This window comes from Orbicella faveolata, unplaced genomic scaffold, assembly GCF_042242905.1.
Source record: "Orbicella faveolata isolate gen_17 unplaced genomic scaffold, um_ofav_v1 contig_34, whole genome shotgun sequence".
In the NCBI taxonomy this organism is placed as follows: Eukaryota; Metazoa; Cnidaria; class Anthozoa; order Scleractinia; family Merulinidae; genus Orbicella; species Orbicella faveolata.
Genome location: NW_028301563.1, coordinates 31,021,745 through 31,037,078, shown reverse-complemented (window position 1 = coordinate 31,037,078; position 15,334 = coordinate 31,021,745). Strand labels below are relative to the sequence as shown.

Below are 15,334 nucleotides of genomic sequence, written 5' to 3'. Positions count from 1 at the left end.
CCTGGAACAGAGCGCGATTTCTTTGATAGCGCCGAGCCAATGACAAGGCATTTTAGCACTTGCAACTCCCGTCTAAGCCTCAGCGTATCATATTTAAGGTGTGCTAGCGCATTATCACCGCTGTCGCGGTTTGCATGAAAATCCTTGCCGCGCGTCTTTGTAACTTCTCTATATTATCAGCATTCGTACGTCCACAACAGTTCCAAACGGTATCGCAGTAATCAATAACAGGAGGAATAAATGATTTGTAAATCATAGTAGCAGTGTACATACTAATGCTCCTCCTGGTGCAGCCAAGAATTCCTATTCTCTTACTAATGCACGTTCCATGAAAGCGACTCATCCAAAATTTCTCCTAAGTACTTATACTCAGCAACCCGTGTTAGCTCCTTGCCATCGATATTTACAAAACAATCAGCAGTTGCTAACCTAGAACCAGTGCCAATTAAAACACATTCTGTTCTGCCCTGGTGAATAACAAGACTATTGTCTACGAGCCAGACATTAACCTTGGCGAGTTCACTGGTAAGAGTACTACTGAATTCTTGGGCATTATATACTAGCGGTGAAATACATGACTGTATCGTCAGCGCACATCAGAATCTGGCATCGTTTTAGAACTATAGGCAGATCGTTGACGAACAGGACAAAGAGGAAAGGACCCAGAATTGACCCTCGTGGGACACCGACGTAATAGGACATGGAGCAGAGATTTTCTTACCAAAATTCACGAGCTGTTTACGGTCTGTCAGGCAGTTTCGGAACCAGTCTAACTCAATGTCCTTAAGTCCATATGACATCTAGTTTGCTAATAAGTATTTCGTGATCAACGGAGTCAAATGCCTTTCGCAAGTCAATAAATACTGCCTCAGTGAGCAATCCATGGTGCATGCCACGCCAGATGCAGTCTGAAAAGGTAACAGCGATAATTTAAAATTTGGTATTAATCGATTATCCTTTTGATCAGCCCTTCTTTTTTCAAAAGCAACACTATCGAGAGCCTGCTTAAGGCGTACAGCGGCTGAAGCGAAAATTTATTGAAACCATTAGCAATTTTCTTTCCATCACTGCAAAGCTCGCCATCAATATGGATATCTTTGAAACCAGCAGAGCTCTCATGACGAGCTTTGACCCGCAAAAAAAAATATGCAAATTAGGCTGAGTGTGGATTCAATCCACACTCAACTAATTAAGTCCAGTAACACGAGCCCGTGGTTCGCACATCTCTTCATCGCAGCGTGAAAGAGAACTGATAACTTACGACATTTCTGATGACATTTTATTCACAATAATGACGTGTGAAAAACTTAACACAACCGTTTGGCTTCATGCCCGTATAGCTGGCCAGCCTCAAATAGCCTAAAGACACGTAAACATCCACGCAATCAGCGAGAGACTTGACAAAGTGCCCTCTGGACTTGAAAGAAATAAAAACTCATCTCACCAAAATATATATACAAAATAGACATAATTTTAAATATAATGAACTAGAACCGACTTAAACTGACGTAGAACGTTAAAGAACCGAATTAAAACGCCGTGAAACTGGCTAAAGGTTCTGATTAGTCTGATGGGCTGAGCCCGGCATGTTTCGTCAGCATAAAACCCACGAAACTTATCGAATCGCGTAAGGCTAGAAACACTATTTTCAAAATCTTTATAAATATACAAATTATTTTACGAATTATGAACTAGAACCGACTAATTAGTTCCGCTGGGCATAATATTTATTTAACATTTAGCCCGGCGTGTTTCGTTAGCTTGAAACCCACAAAAACGTTTCGGATCGCATGAGGCTACATGTAAGTGACCTTAAGGTGGGAACTGCTTGATCCTACACGGATAAAAAGGAAACGGCAAACACCAAAGTTAATGTCTAGTTGCCCGAGAAAACAAAAAGAATCTAAAACTAGTGTCAACAGTGCAGCAAAAGTTCCTCCAAACTTGGCCGCTTAGCTGGATTGTCTAAAATAGCTTGCTTTGCTGCTTTCAGCGAAAGCGCTGTTGCAGTTGGCAACAAATTTAAAATGGCAAGAGCAATCCTTCCAATACTAAACACATCTGACTGTACACTCTGTCGGCTTTCTCCGCGGACGATTTCCGGTGCGATGTGAGGATATGAACGCCGGTACTGCTCTTGTGCAGACGCAGACAAGGACATTAGTGCTTTAGGATTGGAAATGAAACGCGCTTTCCCGAAATCAATGATTACTGGATTCCAATCTTTCCCACGTTTTTCGAGTACAATATTGTTTGACTTTAAGTCGTTGTGCAAAATGTCCTTGCTGTGGACATGGCTAAGGGCCTCGATAATGCCTCTTAAGATGCGAAGCCAGCATGGCTTGTCCAGCTCCACTCTTTTCATGGCCTTGTAAAGCGTTAAACTTTGTATCTTGTCCCCATGGAACTGAGTTATAAGACGAAATGGCGTTGACTTCGTGATAACTCCAAAAAGCAAGGGGAGTCCACGGTGGTCACCCAAGTGACTTATCATTCGGGCCTCGTTTAGAACCTCGCGTTTCACATCTTTGTCGGGCCTTGATCGTCTTGACTTGAATTCCTTCACTGCCACTAAAATTCCTCTGTAGTGGGCAAGATGGCATGTGCCGAAGGTACCAGAGCCCAAGAACTTGTTGGCATTGAATATCTCCGTGGGATTAATTTGTTTGATTAATTCGTCTGACGTTTGTTTCACGTTGGCGAATTCTTCATGTCCAGCAGCTTTATCCATCCGTACCTGGACTTGCTCCTGTTGCTCTAGAGGACGGCTTACCGATGGCTTATCGGGTTGAATGAGGGCAGCTGCAGGATTGGGTTCCCCGACTTCACCAACAGCGACAGGACTTTTTTCTGAAGCGGCTTGCTCGACTGCGTGCTTGAGGCGTTTTTCTTCCGCCTTTTTGTTTCGCCACCGCTTCTTTGCTTCAATTCTAAGAGCTTTGAATTTGCTTTTATCCTTCATGTTCTTTCTCTTGTTTCTTGCCATTTTTCGCACTGAAAATATCTTATACTGATGGAACAGATCTAATCTGGTTGCGAAATCCAGATCTCGCGTGGGACGTTTCGCTTCCGGTTAATCGAGTTAAAAAATAGCAATATTTTGCATTACGTCACCTTCTATCATTTTGCCACGCAGTGCAGAGAGTTAGTTGATGAGCCGGAAATGTGAACAACAGAAGAAATTTGACGTCAAATGTACCTGTGACCAGTAAATACCGCCATTCATTGAGAAGCCCTTCCGGTCAAGAGGTTAATTATTCAACAACATTTAAAACTTAAAAACATGGCGAAAGCGGTGTACAAGACGCATTGCGATCTTTGCTCCGGCTCTTTCAATACTACAAATGCTCTTCAACGACACAGACTTGTAAAGCACCGTGGAGCGCGATCGGTTTCCTTTTTGCCGTTTTATAAAGCACAAGAAGTCGTGCAGCTTCCTTCAAACAAATTGAAAGGACGTAGGTCTACAGCCTATAAACTGTGGATAGCAGGCATCGTGGAAAGCATAAACTCCTGCTTGCATCCCAAAGCCAAAGGTAAGTGTTATCGTTCCTGAATGTTTACATAAAACCCTAGTGAAGTCAATTGAAAGCGTTTGTGGAAAATGCCGTCATCTCGCGGATGTTGTTCATAAAAGGCTCATTGTTCTAGCGCTCGCGAACGAATAAATGGACGACATTGCAAGAATATTACGGTTGCACCGACATCCCCTATGTTAAAGGAGCTACGTCACGGTTTGCGCATATTGAAAAGTTTAGCCTCAATTTTTCAAATTCGTCGTTTGTAATCCGTGTTAATCTTCTCCATCCTTAGCCATCCTTGTTCCTTTATGGTTTATCATTATCTCTTTGGTGTTTTTCTATCTTATTAAACTGTTATTTTCAGATTTACTACCATTTAAAGGTAATTTTGTATGTGGCCAAAATAACTCAGAATACCGTGACTGAGCTCCTTTAACATTTTAAAGATGGGCAAGGAATCAACGCAACATTTGAGCGTGCTACTTCCACAGAATACCAATGAAATAAAACCAATAATGTTCTTGCAGACCCACATTTGCTTAGCAAGCGTAAAGAACGATTACCAAAAAACATAACTGTTACCTACTCCCCCCATGTCACTCCCTTACTCTAAGAATCTAATTTGTGGTTATTAGGAAAATGGTGTCGAGTGGAAAGATACGACGTACCACTAAATTACTTTGAAGCTTTGCTTGCGGATATGCCCAACGCATTTCCTAACAGTGTAAGAGATAAGCGGCACTTGCGCCCACCGGTATGGAAGGAAACCTGTCAAGTATTACACTACAGAGATTACCACTTACGTGATGTAGTAGCCACCCTAGAGCAGAAAAGTGGTTTAACGCTCAATTTAAAAAAGTCTTACCTTGGAGACAAGGAGATTACTGACTGTACCCAGGAACAAACAGGAAGAGACGCTCTTGCGGCGGCCAAAGCAAAGGCTCACGGTCGAACGGCAAACCAAACACCGACGCAGCAAATCCAAATTGTTGTTGGGTATGGCGAAGGAAGAGCAACGCGCGAATTTGAACTGATATGGTGGCCAGAAATGTTCTCGTCATCTAAACATGGAAAACTAACCCTTCGATTTTATGTTTCCAAAGTAATTATTTGATAAACTTGTTTGCAATTTGATGGCAATATGCTGGTTTATTCTCCAGCTTAGTAGACAGCTGCGGGTATTTTTTTTACAATGTTATGTGACGAATAAATTTGAAAGTACAACGAAACTCTCAATAATGTACATTTTTCGCTGACCGTTTCTCTGAGATATATACATGTATGATAATAGAAAGCTTTTTTCAACTGCAATGTTTACGATAAACCAGTTAAGTGGAAGGACTACTAGAAAAACAGAATGGCTTCAAATAAAAACAAGAGAAAAACTACATTATGGCTTTAGATAACGACACTCCAAATACAACTGACTATCCAAGAAAGACAGAAATATGTTCAATCTGTTTCAGATAACATCAGGTGAACTGGGACTAGACAAGAACGAAAGAAAGAATAGTTTCAAGTTTAAGCAAGAGTTAGAAATAGTTATCATGATTACATTCTGCCCTCAGATAACAACAGCCCAAATGCAACTGACTACCCAAGAAAGACAGAACTACGTTCTGCCCTCAGATAACAACAGTTGAATTTGAACTGACTACCCAAGAAAGACAGAATTATTTCTTGTTAGTACAAGGGAAAAAATTACATTCTGCCCTCAGATAACAACAGCCCAAATGCAACTGACTACCCAAGAAAGACAGAACTACGTTCTGCCCTCAGATAACAACAGTTGAATTTGAACTGACTACCCAAGAAAGACAGAATTATTTCTTGTTAGTACAAGGGAAAAAATTACATTCTGCCCTCAGATAACAACAGCCCAAATGCAACTGACTACCCAAGAAAGACAGAACTACGTTCTGCCCTCAGATAACAACAGTTGAATTTGAACTGACTACCCAAGAAAGACAGAATTATTTCTTGTTAGTACAAGGGAAAAAATTACATTCTGTCCTCAGATAACAACAGCCCAAATGCAACTGACTACCCAAGAAAGACAGAACTAGGTTCTGCCCTCAGATAACAACAGTTGAATTTGAACTGACTACCCAAGAAAGGCAGAATTATTTCATGTTCGTAATAGGAAAAAAATTAAATTCTGCCCTCAGATAACAACAGTTGAATTGGAACTAAAGTTCGTTTACGAAAAATTTACATTCTGCTTTCAGATAATAGCTCAAACTGGATTCTCTACACCCACCAACAGTTTAGTAATGCTGAGGGTAAAAGAAAGCTACACTCTCCAATTAAGAATTTGTAACATTAGGTTTTTCCGGTGTATGTCCATCTCGCTAAATCTCCACTGGAACTTGTTAATGCAGGAAGACCCTCTGTAAATAAAATCGTTTGCTGCCATAATGACTCCAATCCCACAGCTTCCAGTGCCAATCATTCTGGGATCTACTGGTTCTTGTGATGGCATTCCAAAACGTTTAAAATGTGTGCAATGTTGCCAGAACTTCGTTTGTAGGGTAGGGTGGGATGGATGCATTTCAAAGAACAAGTCTAACAGCTCTTTGATTGAAGAAAGTGCTGAAGGAGGTGCAACACGCGCTAGGCCATCGTCAAAGTACATCTCCATATTTGCCACATCAACAACACTTAAGCCCCAGTGGTTTGGCAGATGAACTGGTACTAATATTTGCTGTAAGTTGTCAAACAAAAGTAAGTCAGATGCTACGTCTGCAACCCGTGTTCGCTTGAAACTCCTGTCACTTGACTTCATCCAGTCGTAGAATTCAGAAGGGAAGTACAGGGTGTCATCATTCCCATTTTCTCTGGCTTCTTCCAAATACTTTCCAATACAGATGTCTATGACAAAGCTATCGATGTACCTCTCTCCTGTTAGTTCAGAAAAAGAGGTGACATCGATGCTTTTCCTTCCAAATCTTAATATTGGTGTGGTAGCTGAATGATGCCATAGAGCATCTTGAATTAGGACCAGATCTGCCACTGAGCACTTCAACTGGGAGGGCCAATTTGCTTCAGATGATACTTTCCATTTAGTACCTGCCAGGGAGCAGAACTTCCTTAGAACGGACAAGCCATCTTCTGAAAACTGCCCTGTTCCAACAATGCTTATACCAGATGGATGCATTCCTTTTCTTCTCTGATCAACAAGCAGCTTCTGTGCCTTCTCAATGACATTTTCACAGGGGCGTTCCTTTAGAGTGTAAGGATCTGAAGCTGACATCTCACCGTAGACTGGCTGCAGAACCGAGGCTGAACTTCTGGACACTGGTGGTAACAAGGTGAATAGGGCTGCCTCTTCAGCTCTTGTTTTAGCTTTAGCTATAGCAACACGAAGATCCGAACCCGAATCAAAGGAACGCTCTTCCGTCACAGAGTCATCCTTCTTTACATTTATGGGCGTCTGCTCACTTTGTTTCATTTCAAAACTCACGTCCATAGGTGTTGGCTGACTTATGTCTGTGGGGCTGCCATTGTGCAAGCAAGTACTAAGATTAACTGCTGGAGGGTGCTTTGATAACTTTGTAGGGGCATTAGGCTGTAAGTCTGTATTCAGATAAGCTCCTGGGATACAAAAGTCATCATTGGTGCCTTCTGGGAGTGGTAGTTCATTTTCCCTGCTGTCTGACACATGCTTGGCATATTCGCGTTCCCAGTAAACATGATCATACTCACGGAGCCTCGATATCACATCATTGGTCACATGGGTTCCATGGTCTTTGTTGTAACTGTACGAAAGAAAGTCACTGCCAAACATTTGGTTGAACAGGCCATTCATCGTTAGTATCCATTTCTTTGTCTCCTCCGACCATGTTTTTGTACTAATACTCTTCCACCCGCACCCACGGTAGCAGAACTTTTTCTTGCCTAAAGAAGCAGAGAGGACGATTTTACATTAGTTAATTAAGGAAAGATATTCCCTACTAACTGTCTGTCTTGATCAATCGTGTTCTTGTCACACAGACATCAGTGAGATACCAATATGCTAAATTTAATAGGCTGTGCCTAAGCACCCAACTGCGTTGCATGTGGATAATCTAATAAAGAGAGGTTAATAAATGGAAAACCATGCAATTTACTTAATAATTTAAGATAAACACTGAGCTTCAACCTGCACTCTGATAAGCATTTCATGAATTTTATTCATTTTATTTTAGCTTCTCAGACCTCCTGTTAGTCATGAAAACTACTCTGTAAAATTTCTTTTCCTGAGGATGCAGAGACAGGAACTGTAGAAAAAAGGAAAGACCCTCTTCCTCTAGTTGTCACCATGTTAACTAAAAGATGACTATTATATAACAAAGACACATCATTAATCGTTCAGTTGATCAATTTCCAATTTGGTTTGGTTAGGTAAAGGTTTCTCAACATTAATAACACAGGTGTAACAAAGGCATAAATTCCAATACATCTCCTCGGGCTGTTATTTTTTCACTTTTGTCTAAACATTAAAAGAGTAACACCTGCTACATCCAGCAAAGTGGGCATTAACTAAGAACTGCATGTTGTGGTTTCCAAGAGAGAAAGTAAAAAAAAATGTAACATGCTACAACTTGATTACATGTAAGTCTGCAATTAATTAATTGGTTTATTGACTAGTAACTTGCCTGAATAAATGCAGTCGCTTGCTTGATGGAATGCATATCGTAGGGACAGAAGCATGGTTGCATACCAGTGGGTGAGTATTTGATTCACTGAAAGATATTCAGTAAATCACTTTCTAGACACAATAATAGAACTGCACTAGCCCACACATGAAAACTGCAATATTACTGTAATATTACTTAAGTGAAACATTTGGCCGGAACACACAGACTGAAGAGTGTGCATGCAGCTGTTGTCCTTATTGTCTTTTAAGAACCCTTTTAGATTTATTCAGTTTCTATTACAACACTTACAAGATTGGCCTGGTCCAGAGGAATCATGATTGGTAGCCTTGGAATATAGCTGTCTATGCAACTTGTGTGACGACTCAAATCCTTGACCAGAATATTTGTACATGGAACGAAAATGTCTAAGAAGCATCGCACTGTGGTCCACAACAAGATGTCCATAGTCACCAGTGCCCAAGTGTTGGCCAAATAACTTCTTTAGTAAGAAGCCCCATTCTTTGCACTGAAAAAAGCACAAACAAGATAAAAAACGATCATTGATATATTTATGGTAAATGAGTATATTTTGTAAGTCAAGGTTTAAAAAAACAAAGTATACCTTTATGTCATGGATGTCTATAAGTTCTTCATCTTCTGGTTTAAACACTTTGTCCCGCATGGTCAAAGCAATTCCTCGCCAATCACAGCATACCTGAATTATAAATGTGTGATACATAAAATAAAAATAAAAGTGTAATACATATTTGATAGGTCATTTAAGAGCAAAACTGATTATTGATTAAATTTATCAAACTTTCACAGAAGCATCAACACAGTTGAATACCTGATAACGTTCCATTAAATTTGTTAGCAAAAACATTTATGTGATGTTACAGCTAGTTTGATAAGAATCTCAATCTAGCTTGATAATTAAGGTTGCACTATGGTATTACTGAAAGGGAAAAAATTCAATTTATACCACAGGGAAGATCTATTTCTATAGGTGCAACTGACTACCCAAGAAAGACAGAACTACGTTCTGCCCTCAGATAACAACAGTTGAATTTGAACTGACTACCCAAGAAAGACAGAATTATTTCTTGTTAGTACAAGGGAAAAAATTACATTCTGCCCTCAGATAACAACAGCCCAAATGCAACTGACTACCCAAGAAAGACAGAACTACGTTCTGCCCTCAGATAACAACAGTTGAATTTGAACTGACTACCCAAGAAAGACAGAATTATTTCTTGTTAGTACAAGGGAAAAAATTACATTCTGTCCTCAGATAACAACAGCCCAAATGCAACTGACTACCCAAGAAAGACAGAACTAGGTTCTGCCCTCAGATAACAACAGTTGAATTTGAACTGACTACCCAAGAAAGGCAGAATTATTTCATGTTCGTAATAGGAAAAAAATTAAATTCTGCCCTCAGATAACAACAGTTGAATTGGAACTAAAGTTCGTTTACGAAAAATTTACATTCTGCTTTCAGATAATAGCTCAAACTGGATTCTCTACACCCACCAACAGTTTAGTAATGCTGAGGGTAAAAGAAAGCTACACTCTCCAATTAAGAATTTGTAACATTAGGTTTTTCCGGTGTATGTCCATCTCGCTAAATCTCCACTGGAACTTGTTAATGCAGGAAGACCCTCTGTAAATAAAATCGTTTGCTGCCATAATGACTCCAATCCCACAGCTTCCAGTGCCAATCATTCTGGGATCTACTGGTTCTTGTGATGGCATTCCAAAACGTTTAAAATGTGTGCAATGTTGCCAGAACTTCGTTTGTAGGGTAGGGTGGGATGGATGCATTTCAAAGAACAAGTCTAACAGCTCTTTGATTGAAGAAAGTGCTGAAGGAGGTGCAACACGCGCTAGGCCATCGTCAAAGTACATCTCCATATTTGCCACATCAACAACACTTAAGCCCCAGTGGTTTGGCAGATGAACTGGTACTAATATTTGCTGTAAGTTGTCAAACAAAAGTAAGTCAGATGCTACGTCTGCAACCCGTGTTCGCTTGAAACTCCTGTCACTTGACTTCATCCAGTCGTAGAATTCAGAAGGGAAGTACAGGGTGTCATCATTCCCATTTTCTCTGGCTTCTTCCAAATACTTTCCAATACAGATGTCTATGACAAAGCTATCGATGTACCTCTCTCCTGTTAGTTCAGAAAAAGAGGTGACATCGATGCTTTTCCTTCCAAATCTTAATATTGGTGTGGTAGCTGAATGATGCCATAGAGCATCTTGAATTAGATTACTTGATTACATGTAAGTCTGCAATTAATTAATTGGTTTATTGACTAGTAACTTGCCTGAATAAATGCAGTCGCTTGCTTGATGGAATGCATATCGTAGGGACAGAAGCATGGTTGCATACCAGTGGGTGAGTATTTGATTCACTGAAAGATATTCAGTAAATCACTTTCTAGACACAATAATAGAACTGCACTAGCCCACACATGAAAACTGCAATATTACTGTAATATTACTTAAGTGAAACATTTGGCCGGAACACACAGACTGAAGAGTGTGCATGCAGCTGTTGTCCTTATTGTCTTTTAAGAACCCTTTTAGATTTATTCAGTTTCTATTACAACACTTACAAGATTGGCCTGGTCCAGAGGAATCATGATTGGTAGCCTTGGAATATAGCTGTCTATGCAACTTGTGTGACGACTCAAATCCTTGACCAGAATATTTGTACATGGAACGAAAATGTCTAAGAAGCATCGCACTGTGGTCCACAACAAGATGTCCATAGTCACCAGTGCCCAAGTGTTGGCCAAATAACTTCTTTAGTAAGAAGCCCCATTCTTTGCACTGAAAAAAGCACAAACAAGATAAAAAACGATCATTGATATATTTATGGTAAATGAGTATATTTTGTAAGTCAAGGTTTAAAAAAACAAAGTATACCTTTATGTCATGGATGTCTATAAGTTCTTCATCTTCTGGTTTAAACACTTTGTCCCGCATGGTCAAAGCAATTCCTCGCCAATCACAGCATACCTGAATTATAAATGTGTGATACATAAAATAAAAATAAAAGTGTAATACATATTTGATAGGTCATTTAAGAGCAAAACTGATTATTGATTAAATTTATCAAACTTTCACAGAAGCATCAACACAGTTGAATACCTGATAACGTTCCATTAAATTTGTTAGCAAAAACATTTATGTGATGTTACAGCTAGTTTGATAAGAATCTCAATCTAGCTTGATAATTAAGGTTGCACTATGGTATTACTGAAAGGGAAAAAATTCAATTTATACCACAGGGAAGATCTATTTCTATAGGTGTCTCTATTATGGCCACCTTTTCATACAGATTTGTTAGCTTAAAAAATAACTTTTCATGTACCTTGCTGAAGAACTCAATCTGAAGCTCTCCCGCAAGCTTGGAGAAGTTATCACTGACATCTGCTTGTGGCTTTTTCTCGGATCTTTTCCTCTTTTTCTGTTTTGGCCCCTGAAGTGTTCCTTGACATTGATCTAGTGCTAAGAACTTTTCCTCCACTTCTTCAAGTTTATTAGCCCAGTATTCTTTATGCTCCTCCAGAAATGATTTAAGTTCTAAAACAAAAAAACAAACACAACATAGCTTAAAACAACAACACCAACAGATGAGGCAAGTTACAAATTAGGTACCTGGCACTGACACCTTAAAAATGGATGTAGTTAAAATTACCTGTTTTGTCTACAAGATTGACTCTTTCCTGTTTAGACCCATGATCACGCATAAATACTCCATTCTCAAGAATATCTGCTATGAACTACAAAATGTACAAATATAAGTATGATATTGATTTTACTTTAGCCTTCTTCATTTAATTGCCTAACATGTGGTAACTACAAAATGAAAAAAGGAGCAAAATAGTTGTCAGTATACAAGATTCCTTGCCCTCAAAACTACATGGATTTAATTCATACATCGTCTGAACTTGCCTTGGCCAATCATTTGAATATTTGACTTAGCGATACCAACACTGGACCAGATTGAACAGTCTAGTTTTCCCAGGTTATATAGTTTTGTCTAGGGATCCTTCTTGATTATGAGGAAAATAACATGTCAACTATAAAGATTATAATGAGTTCAGAAACAGCTGTCTTCCTTTTTCTTATGCTACATGTTAGTACTTACTGATTTCCTTTGCTCAAAGAAGGTAACATAGCTCAAGACCACTTGCTTTGCTGAGCCAGCACATTCCTCATAATATGCCTTCAGTTTCTCGAGTGGCAAGGATGTCTCCACAATCTCTTCAAAGTTTTTCAGAATTTCCCTTTCAGTAGATCCTGGCATGAAAATAATGTAAATAAAAATGGTTAAACAATAGACCAATTTCGAGATATTAATATTCAACCTAAAACAATAGACCTCTATTGTTTTAGGCTGAATTTTAATATATAGAAATTGGTCCATTGAGCCTCCTTGAACACTGTGATTGTTAGTAAATATAATGATACTGCATCAATTACGAGTAACTTGGAATATACATGTTCAATATTCATCTTAAACATTTCCTTGGGCCTGCAATCAACACTTAAAAACGGAAACGCAAAGCATGTAATTCATAGTCTGATAATTCATGTCAGGCCAATTATTATGTGTACCTGGGAATGACGCTACTTGTATGTTGTGCTTTTCTATTGCAGTCTGCTGCCCTTTTCTTTCTTTAATGGTGATGCGTGGAAATCCTCTACAGTTTTCAGAACCATAATTAGACAGGACTTCATTCAACCTTTCAAGACTTCCAATGCGATACGCAAACAAACCAAGAGAACCCAAAAGCTGTTCACAATTTCGCATTTCGCAATGCAAGGAGCAGAGATTTATGTTACATAAATCTTCCTCCAGAAGAAAGTTTAAGTCATCACGAAGACCTGAACTCCTTCAAAAAAAGTAACAAAAATTAAAAAATAATAATAATAGTAATAGTAATAATAATTATAATGATAATGATAATAATAATTTTTTTAATTTTTTTTTCATTTGCCAAACAAACAAAACAAAAATAGAATTTGAATACAATGATTAATAAATAACACTAATTAATATACAAGATTACAAAGAAGATACAAAACCACAATTTATATGTTAAAGGATACAAAGCAAAATGGGGCTTGTGAGCTTAGGTGAGGGAACCTATTAAAAACCGCCGGGCTCGTAAGCTTCGGTTCCCTCTCAAGAAACACCAGATAAATAATAAAATTAAGAAACCTGTCAGATAGAGACATTGGTTTCCAGACAAGAGTTCCAACACCTTTGAGGCTATATTTGCCAAAAAAGATTTGGCAGTCAGTTACATTGTTCTTTTCCTGTCTGGGATTTCCATTTTGTTTTAATTTTTTTTTTTCAGATTCCAAGTGTGGTGGTATTTGGCAATACCAGGACTGATTGCAGTTGAAGCCCTAAGTAACACTCAATCTTGCTAGTAAATTAACCCTATTTGAACTCCCACACAAAATCTGTATCTAAACATAGTTATTATAATAACATTTGTTTTCTTTTTCAAGCTTCCAACAGTTAGATGCAAAAGTCATTTTTATGTTGTTGTTTTTTTTTCATTGGACATCTGATTACATTTCAAAAAAGAAAGAATTCAGAATAAAATTACCTTCCAATGTTTGCTTTTGATCGTAAGCAGTCTATGCAAGCTTCATCTGGATCAGCTCCATGGGATGTGCATGCCTTTAATAAACAAAGATAATTACAGTACATGGATAGTTGTGAAGCTCTAGCGTCTTGTTCTGCACACATAAAGTTGTATACAGGTGATAACGCATGGCTGCACTAGTAAATGCTATTGAAAATATTTCATGGTTATGTTGAAAAAAAGACTACACCAAATGTACATGAAACAGCTTTAATAATATTTCTAGAAATGTGACAAATGCGATACAGTGTTAATCTTGTTCGGGTAATTATTATTATTAGTACTATGCTTGCACAAGGAAGATTTAAGTTTCTATAGCACTAATGCAGCATCCTACATCAATACTTATGGCCATGTATCATAATGGCTGGTTGTCTCTTAACTAAGATCATCTTCTTTAGATGTCCAACACATAAAGATACTTTGTTCATGTTGTTGCAGACTTCTTATGTCAAAACTGTATGGACTGATGATGATGTGATCATCATCATCATCATCATCATCAGGATTTTGGCAAAGTAAAACTTTCTGGATGCTGTACAGTTTAAAAATAGCACCACAGTCTGCAACAACAAAATCTGTGAGCAGAAAAAGAGAAAATCAAACTAGTTCAACCCATTTTTGAGGAATTTTAAAAGCTGGACTGGGAGTCAGTGATTTTCACATTATAATGACATCAAACATTTATATTTACCCATATGGCATCACAAAAGCTGCAAAATTCGGAACCATAGCCTTTTCCACCAAGAACAAAGTCTTCGTTATTTTTTTTGTTCAGAAGAAGACACAGTGCTTTGTAATCTAGTGTCACTACAACAAAATTAGAACATTCATTACGATTTTCTCCCATCGTAAGGATCAATTGGTATTTTAAAGAATGATTAAAGACTATTGAGCTTAATCATTTTGTTTCAAATGTAAACTGAAGAAATCCAGAAATTAATAAGCTCATATATTCCAAAGCATACTAATGAGAAACAACAAGAACAACAGGAATACTCAAGCCATAATGTTAAATATACTAACTTATCAAGCAAGATCTGAAAAATACCTGTGAACTTGACACTGTATCTTTTGCCATCTACCACAATGCCATGCTTTTTAATGTGGTTCTTTTGGGAATTGAGATTCCTAATAAGCTGTTTTAAGTTTCCTCTAAATATGAAACAAGAAATTGTATAAGATCATATCTAGTATGTAACTATTCTAATCATAAAGCACCAATAAAAAAAAAAGCAGTAGGATCAATTAAAAAAAAATTAATTTAAAAATGATTTGGGTTGATTGTTAGTTTCAATATAATTAACTTGGCCTGCCACGACTAGCCTTTTTTTAACTACAGACCAAGAAAACAACCCTGTAACTAATAATGTCAATATAAATAAACGTTCCTGTTGTTATTTGTTAATTAATTAATTTTTTTTTTAATCATATTCAGGACTTCAAAATTAATTCAACATGATCTGGCATTTTAATGATTTTCAACCACTTAGGAAATTTCTTTGTAAAGTATAGTAAT

General features: G+C 38.0%; 4 protein-coding genes and 1 pseudogene across 5 annotated transcripts in view; 2 read left to right on the top strand and 3 right to left on the bottom strand.

Annotated features, from left to right (window-relative positions):
* Positions 1–15,334, top strand: part of LOC149105750 (uncharacterized) — a 35,420-nt pseudogene that overhangs the window by 9,318 nt on the left and 10,768 nt on the right. The gene's annotated exons all lie outside the window — the stretch shown is intronic.
* On the bottom strand, positions 1,262–2,986 carry LOC110042311 (uncharacterized). The gene has a single exon (XM_020747673.2). The coding sequence runs from the start codon at positions 2,984–2,986 to the stop codon at positions 1,916–1,918; it is 1,071 nt and encodes a 356-aa protein (XP_020603332.2). The 3' UTR covers positions 1,262–1,915.
* On the top strand, positions 3,284–4,909 carry LOC110042312 (uncharacterized). Its single transcript, XM_020747674.2, has 2 exons — positions 3,284–3,536; positions 4,157–4,909. Exons 1-2 carry the CDS (start codon positions 3,284–3,286, stop codon positions 4,633–4,635), a joined length of 732 nt encoding a protein of 243 aa, XP_020603333.2. The 3' UTR covers positions 4,636–4,909.
* Positions 4,641–14,970, bottom strand: LOC110042334 (uncharacterized). Its single transcript, XM_089270767.1, has 11 exons — positions 14,867–14,970; positions 14,510–14,625; positions 13,777–13,850; positions 12,773–13,050; positions 12,303–12,454; positions 11,850–11,934; positions 11,523–11,734; positions 11,075–11,167; positions 10,762–10,978; positions 10,471–10,557; positions 4,641–7,418 (listed from the first exon to the last, which is right to left on the bottom strand). Exons 4-11 carry the CDS (start codon positions 12,966–12,968, stop codon positions 5,815–5,817), a joined length of 2,646 nt encoding a protein of 881 aa, XP_089126893.1. The 5' UTR covers positions 12,969–13,050; positions 13,777–13,850; positions 14,510–14,625; positions 14,867–14,970; the 3' UTR covers positions 4,641–5,814.
* Positions 8,127–8,908, bottom strand: LOC149105752 (uncharacterized). The gene is made up of 3 exons (XM_089271389.1): positions 8,763–8,908; positions 8,450–8,666; positions 8,127–8,245 (listed from the first exon to the last, which is right to left on the bottom strand). The coding sequence occupies exons 1-3, from the start codon at positions 8,877–8,879 to the stop codon at positions 8,127–8,129; spliced, it is 453 nt and encodes a 150-aa protein (XP_089127515.1). The 5' UTR covers positions 8,880–8,908.

What these genes read in the sequence shown, in the direction of transcription:
- LOC110042311 (XM_020747673.2), bottom strand. Translation starts at nt 2,986, where the DNA reads ATGGCAAGAAACAAGAGAAAGAACATGAAGGATAAAAGCAAATTCAAA.
- LOC110042312 (XM_020747674.2), top strand. Translation starts at nt 3,284, where the DNA reads ATGGCGAAAGCGGTGTACAAGACGCATTGCGATCTTTGCTCCGGCTCT. An exon ending in CTTGCATCCCAAAGCCAAAG is followed by an intron (nt 3,537 to 4,156) that starts GTAAGTGTTATC and finishes TGTGGTTATTAG; the next exon opens with GAAAATGGTGTCGAGTGGAA.
- LOC149105752 (XM_089271389.1), bottom strand. Translation starts at nt 8,879, where the DNA reads ATGTATCACACATTTATAATTCAGGTATGCTGTGATTGGCGAGGAATT. An exon ending in TAGACATCCATGACATAAAG is followed by an intron (nt 8,667 to 8,762) that starts GTATACTTTGTT and finishes TGCTTTTTTCAG; the next exon opens with TGCAAAGAATGGGGCTTCTT. An exon ending in CTCTGGACCAGGCCAATCTT is followed by an intron (nt 8,246 to 8,449) that starts GTAAGTGTTGTA and finishes AATATCTTTCAG; the next exon opens with TGAATCAAATACTCACCCAC.
- LOC110042334 (XM_089270767.1), bottom strand. Translation starts at nt 12,968, where the DNA reads ATGCGAAATTGTGAACAGCTTTTGGGTTCTCTTGGTTTGTTTGCGTAT. An exon ending in TAGACATCCATGACATAAAG is followed by an intron (nt 10,979 to 11,074) that starts GTATACTTTGTT and finishes TGCTTTTTTCAG; the next exon opens with TGCAAAGAATGGGGCTTCTT. An exon ending in CTCTGGACCAGGCCAATCTT is followed by an intron (nt 10,558 to 10,761) that starts GTAAGTGTTGTA and finishes AATATCTTTCAG; the next exon opens with TGAATCAAATACTCACCCAC.